The sequence below is a fragment of the Anneissia japonica genome, unplaced genomic scaffold (assembly GCF_011630105.1).
Source record: "Anneissia japonica isolate Jap-2015-1 unplaced genomic scaffold, ASM1163010v1 scaffold199_len4679917_cov187, whole genome shotgun sequence".
NCBI lineage: Eukaryota > Metazoa > Echinodermata > Crinoidea > Comatulida > Comatulidae > Anneissia > Anneissia japonica.
The window spans coordinates 4,417,562-4,424,790 of NW_022686322.1; the positions used below are offsets into that span (position 1 = coordinate 4,417,562).

Below are 7,229 nucleotides of genomic sequence, written 5' to 3' on the forward strand. Positions count from 1 at the left end.
TGGTGTTCCAGGTGTTGTGGTAGGGGGATGTGTTGTTCCAGGTGTTGTGGTAGGGGGATGTGGCTGTCTCTTATACACATCTAGATGTGTATAAGAGAACAGTCACAGAACGGATCACCTCTTGTTATTGTCAGAGATCCTTTTTTTTAATTCTACATTTCTCCCCACTGCTTGTTCACACGATATCTAAAAATTGCCGTGAGCTATGCACATGGCAGCTTCAAGGAGCATTTGGCTTGGACTGGAATAGTCACAATAAGTTTTTCAATGTGACCAGTCATGCGTGACATCATCTACGCGCAAATTTGCGTTTTTACATTATCGTTCATATTATCCAACCAATTGCTAATTCGAAACCATATTTAGTGAGCATAAATTTCAGGTCAAAGTTGAATGTCATGTACTTGAATTTTACGTGCGGACGTCAACATTTTAAAATGCTCAAAATCACTTTTTGACTAAAATAGAGCATGTTTCAGGCCATTTTAACACTTTTAAAATTTTCCGCATCGGGCGCGCATTTTTACACGCGGAGCACGTACAGAAGCTGAACATTTAGTGTTTTTACATGTTTTGGGTTTCTGACACTGTATTCATAATTTTCTATTCTTTTTCAGTCATCTTAGTTCCAATAGCAATGACGTACGGCATATCAAAGATATGAATCCTTGTGCGCGTTTTTGTCGACAAACACTGAAAATTTGCCAAAATCACGCCTAGATAGTTTCTTTATTTTTCCCCCTGATTGATCATGTAATTTTTTTTCTCATTTCAGAGAGATGTCTTTATTATTAAAGAGATGTCTATGTCTATTACATACCCAGTATCATAATTCCAATAAATTATATGTATTTTTATGTTTTAATACCATCGTTATAATTATCGTCGTCATCATCATGTTCAGCAAATGCTTCTATTTATCCTGTGCTCTAAGTCTTTCTGTATTTTTTGTTTGTATTTTTTATGGGACAATACATTTTTAAGGTTAGAACTATTTCTTTTTTCCTAAAACTATTTGTCACACAGACAAATTAATTTTAGCAGTGAACTCACTTGTAGAAACTGTAGTAACTTCTTCTGTTGTTTCCATTGGTGTTCCAGGTGTTGTGGTAGGGGGATGTGGTGTTCCAGGTGTTGTGGTAGGGGGATGTGGTGTTCCAGGTGTTGTGGCAGGGTGGGATGTGGTGTTCCAGATGTTGTGGTAGGGGGATGTGGTGTTCCAGGTGTTGTGGTAGGGGGATGTGTTGTTCCAGGTGTTGTGGTAGGGGGATGTGGTGTTCCAGGTGTTGTGGTAGGGGGATGTGGTGTTCCAGTTGTTGTGCCAGGGTGTAGGGTTCCAGTTGGAGTCACGGTTGTTGTTGGAGTCACCGTTGAAGAAATTTCTAAAAAACAATATTTTTATCGAAATTGCTTCAATGATTTTTTTCATTTGTCATGAAGAACTGTAGTAACTATGTGTGTGTTACCATTCAAAGCCCTTCCCATTTTGTTGTCAACCAAGAAAACTATTTAACAATAAATTTAAGTACTAAAAAATGTTTGATGAATAAATAAGTGCAAGTCAATTAAAAAGCACTAATGAAAGAAGTATACAGTAGTTGAGAAGGATATACCAGTACTTACTTTGATTTAAATTCACCGGAAGGAAAAAAAAGCATCAAGAATTGAAGTGAAGTAAGATGGAAGGCCAAAACAAAGGAAGAAAAAAATACAAATCAAATTAATGTTTAAAATTTGTATCACATTTATGTAGTTATTCTTGGGTAAATTAGATATTGTCTGGCATGCTGGGGTGGAAATATATTGCAAAGTGATGGGGATAGACTACAAAAGTTTGTCAACAGGTTTGAGAGGATTATCGGTTCAGAACTGCTGACGGTGCACTCAGTCTACCTAGAGCAACTAGTTAATAAGTTCGATGACGTAAATCTTGAAGAAAGTCATCCGTTACATTCGGCTCATTGCCGGTTGCTTTACACAACGCAGTGGTAAACTAAAGGTACTGGTTGCAAGCACAAAAAGATTTCTTAACTCATGTATTACGAGAGGAATTTGCCTCTTTAACAATAGACATGTTAGATAGTTTCTTTATTTTCCTCCGATTGATCATGTAATTTGATTTCTTATTTCAGAGTGGAAAAGAACAATGTAATTTCAATTATGGATAAATATTACATACCCAGTATCATAATCATAAAAAAATTATGTTATAATACCATCATTATAATTATCGTTGTCATCATCATGTTCAGCAAATGCTTCTATTTATCCTGTGCTCTAAGTCTTTCAACTTAATATGCTCTCTGTCAATGATTATATATTCAATTTATTTCCGGACATTTAATAAGCCAATGTATAGAAACAAAAGCTTGTCTTATTTGAATTAAATTAACTTTAATATCTTTTATATTTATCCCAAAATATACATTATAAAATTTATAGTTCGTAAAAACAATGAATATTATGGTAATGGACTTAAATAGGGCAAAATGAAATCACCTTAAAGCAGTTATCTCTATAAAGATGACTAGTCAAACAGGATCACAGAAAAATATTTTTTTGAGTTAGAACATGTTATCTTGTCAATGTCATTCCGAAAGGGGGAAAAAAAACCTACCGCAGCTTTCACTTGGACTGCCTACATCGCAAAATTCCCACCTTCTGTTTGGGTCCGTTGTATAACACCATGCGGTGTCATCCTGATCGGGGTTACGGCAGTTGTTGTTGTTGAGCAAACCATCATTTGGATAACTTTCTGGAGTGAATGAATGCGAATGTGGTGTCTGTGACGACCAGTCTTGACATGTGAAACCGCTTGTTGTGGTATGTACTGAGCCTCGATAATCGTAAGCATTTGACATTTCATAACATTCAGTTGGTGGTGGTGTTGGTGACTCAGTTGTTGAAGGAGCTGTGAAAGTTTCAATTTGTTATCATCAACTTAAAAGTAATCAAGATCTAGATACATAATTGCCAAAACCTAGGTCAAGAGCTAGTGGTATGATCTTCCCTTTTCATATTTTTTATTTATTTATTTTTTTTTTTTTATTCATTCATTCTGAAATAATTATAAGTAATAACATTCAAGAATAAAAACACAGAAAAGTACAAAAATCAACTTACTTCCACTGTGGTCCCTAAAAAGGATTCATATCTTTGATACGCCGTACGCCATTGCTATTGGAACTAAGATAACTGAAAAACTTTTGACTTTAATTACTTCGAAAATGACTTTACTTTTCTTTAATCTATGAGAAGGGGGTAGCTATTCAGTACAGCATATTGTTCTCCCGTAGGACCTAGAATAACACTGACACTGTATTCACAAATTTCTATTCTTTTTCAGTCATCTTAGTTCCAATAGCAATGGTGTATGGCATACCAAAGATATGAATAGTTGTGCACGTTTTTGTCGACAAACACTGAAAATTTGCCAAAATCATGCCTAGATAGTTTCTTTATTTTTTGCTCGATTGATCATGTAATTTTCTTTCTTATTTCAGCCCAATATTGCCTCCAATCTTTAGTTCAAACTTTCAGAATTTTAGTTCAATCCACAATTACAATACTAGAAATAGGAGTAACTATGTTTATGAGCGTTTAAATACTTTAACTGGCCAAAGTGATATCTCATTTCAAGGTGCTAAAGTTTGGAAGGAATTACCTGATCACTTAAAAACAATTTAAAATATTAATACTTTTAAATACGAATTACATTCGTATCTAGTTTCTTCCACCACATAAATTTCTGGTACTTATCTGCTATACTTTTTATATTATTGTAGCCCTATTTTATATTTAATTATACTTTATATTTTGATTTGTCATCTCTTTGAATTAAGATTTATTTATTGGATACATTCTTATGTTCAGGATCCCGCAATTAAAGCTTGCTTACAGTGGGGTACATCTGTCTCTTATACTGATTCTTTGATACTTTGATACAATATGTTTTTTAGGCTATTTTTGTTTGTATTTTTTATGGGCCAATACATTTTTAAAGTTAGAACCATTTCTTTTTTCTCAAAACTATTTGTCACACAGACAAATTAATTTTAGCAGTGAACTCACTTGTAGAAACTGTAGTAACTTCTTCTGTTGTTTCCGTTGGTGTTCCAGGTGTTGTGGTAGGAGGATGTGGTGTTCCAGGTGTTGTGGTAGGGGAATGTGGTGTTCCAGTTGTTGTGCCAGGGTGTAGTGTTCCAGTTGGAGTCACGGTTGTTGTTGGAGTCACCGTTGAAGTAATTTCTAAAAAACAATATTTTTAAAGAAATTGCTTCAATGATTTTTTCATTTGTCATGAAGAACTGTAGTAACTATGTGTGTGTCACCATTCAAAGCCCTTCCCATTTTGCTGTCAACCCAGAAAACTATTTAACAATAAATTTAAGTACTAAAAAATGTTTGATGAATAAATAAGTGCAAGTCAATTAAAAAGCACTAATGAAAGAATACTGTAGTTGAGAAGGATATACCAGTACTTACTTTGATTGAGGTTCACCGGAAGGAAAAAAAAGCATCAAGAATTGAAGTGAAGTAAGATGGAAGGCCAAAACAAAGGAAGAAAAAAATACAAATCAAATTAATGTTTTAGGATTTGTATCACAGTAATGTAGATATTCTTGGGTAAATTAGTTATTGTCTGGCATGTTGGGGTGGAAATATATTGCAAAGTGATGGGAATAGACTACAAAGGTTTGTCAATAGGTTTGAGAGGATAATCGGTTCAGAACTGCTGACGGTGCACTCAGTCTACCTAGAGCAACTAGTTAATAAGTTCGATGACGTAAATCTTGAAGAAAGTCATCCGTTTGGCTAATTGCCGGTTGCTTTACACAAAGCAGTGGTAGACTGAGAGTACTGGTTGCAAGCACAAAAAGATTTCTTAACTCATGTATTACGAGAGGAATAGACATGTTAGATAGTTTCTTTATTTTCCCCCCGATTGATCATGTAATTTGATTTCTTATTTCAGAGTGGAAAAAAACAATGTAATTTCAATTATGGATAAATATTACATACCCAGTATCATAATCCCAATAAATTATGTTATAATACCATCATTATAATTATCGTCGTCATAATCATGTTCAGTAAATGCTTCTATTTATCCTGTGCTCTAAGTCTTACAACTTAATATGCTCTCTGTCAATGATTATATATTCAATTTATTTCCAGACATTTAATAAGTCAATGCATAGAAACAAAAGCTTGTCTTATTTGAATTAAATTAACTTTAATAATATCTTTTATATTTATCCCAAAATATACATTATAAAATTTATAGTTCGTAAAAACAATGAATATTATGGTAATGGACTTAAATAGAGCAAAATGAAATCACCTCAAAGAACTTATCTCTATAAGGATGACTAGACTCAGTTGTCGAAAGAGCTGTGAAAGTTTCAATTTGTTATCATCAACTTAAAAGTAATCAAGATCTGGATACATAATTGCCAAAACCTAGGTCAAGAGCTAGTGGTATGATCTTCCCTTTATTGTTCTTTAATCTTAGAGGAGGGGGTAGCTATTCAGTACAGCATATTGTTCTCCCGTAGGACCTAGCATAACATACAAATGAAATAATTAAATGCAATATGGGTATTATGCTAGGTTTACACTATATCCCCAGTGGCCACGACAGCACCGTTTTCCGGAAACGTAGTACACCGTGGGAATTTGGCCATTAGGCTAAAAAAAGAGTTTGTTTGCCCACCTTACCTGCCCCGAACCCACTGAAAAAATAGGGGACGGAAAAACAAAAAAAGTTTAAAAAAGCCTTTTTTTTTTTGGTAATCCGCTTTACAGAATGGATCACCTTATTGTCAGATCTTTTTTTTTTAATTCTTCATTTCTCCCCATTTCTTGTTCGCACAATATCTAACAATTGCCGCGAGTTACTTACATGGCAGCTTCAAGGGACATTTGGCTTGGCCTGGAATAGTCACAATAAGCTTTTCAATGTGACCAGTTATGCGTGACGTCATCTACGCGCAATTTTGCGTTTTCACTTCAAAATTTTAAAATGCTTAAAATCATTTTTGAGTAAATTAGATCACGTTTCAGACAATTTCAAGCATTCCAACATTTTTCAAATTTTCCGCTCCGCGAGTGCATTTTTACCCACAGAGCACATACAGAAGCTGCAAATTTCGTGTTTTTTCATGTTTTGGGTTTCTGACACTGTATTCACAAATTTCCATTCTTTTTTAGTCATCTCAAACACTAAAAATTTGTCAAAATCGTGCCTAGATAGTTTCTTAATTTTTCCCCTGATTGATATGTACTTTTCTTTCTTATTTCAGAGTGAAAAAGAACAATGTAACTTCAATTATGGATGAATAAAAAGATTTCTATGTCTATTACACACCCAGTATCATAATCCCAATAAATTATGAATTTTTTTATGTTTTAATACCATCATTATAATTATCGTCGTCATCATCATGTTCAGCAAATGCTTCTATTTATCCTGTGTGTTAGTCTTTCAGCCCAATATGCTCTCTGTCATTAATTATATATTCAATTTATTTCCGGAAATTTAATCAGCCAATGCATAGAAACAAAAGCTTGTCTTATTTTAGATAAATTAATTTTAATAATATCTTTTATATTTATGCTAAAATATACATTATAAAATGTATAGTTCGTAAAAACAATGAATATTATGGTAATGGACTTAAATAGGGCAAAATGAAATCACCTTAAAGCAGTTATCTCTATAAAGATGACTAGACAAACAGGTTCACAGAAAAATATTTTTTTGAGTTGGAGCATGTTATCTTGTCAATGTCATTCTGAAAGGGGAAAAAAAAAACCTACCGCAGCTTTCACTTGGACTGCCTACATCGCAAAATTCCCACCTTCTGTTTGGGTCTGTTGTATAACACCATGCAGTGGTATCCTGATCAGGGTTACGGCAGTTGTTGTTGTTGAGCAAACCGTCATTTGGATAACTTTCTGGAGTGAATGAATGCGAATGCGGTGTCTGTGACGACCAGTCTTGACATGTGAAACCGCTGGTTGTAGTATGTACTGAGCCTCGATAATCGTAAGCGTTTGCCATTTCATAACATTGTGGTGTTGGTGACTCTGTTGTTGGAGGTGGTGTTGGTGACTCTGTTGTTGGTGGTGGTGTTGGCGACTCTGTTGTTGGAGAAGCTGTGAAAGTTTCAATTTGTTATCATCAACTTAAAAGTAATCAAGATCTAGATACATAATTGCCAAAA

General features: G+C 34.2%; 1 protein-coding gene across 1 annotated transcript in view; it reads right to left on the reverse strand.

Annotated features, from left to right (window-relative positions):
* Positions 1 to 7,229, reverse strand: part of LOC117114763 — an 88,437-nt gene that overhangs the window by 43,539 nt on the left and 37,669 nt on the right. The window contains exons 31-33 of the mRNA XM_033258457.1: positions 6,823 to 7,156; positions 4,072 to 4,248; positions 2,618 to 2,911 (exon numbers count right to left, since the gene is read on the reverse strand). Coding sequence (XP_033114348.1) covers positions 2,618 to 2,911; positions 4,072 to 4,248; positions 6,823 to 7,156 — 805 coding nt within the window. The remainder of the gene's footprint in view (positions 1 to 2,617; positions 2,912 to 4,071; positions 4,249 to 6,822; positions 7,157 to 7,229) is intronic.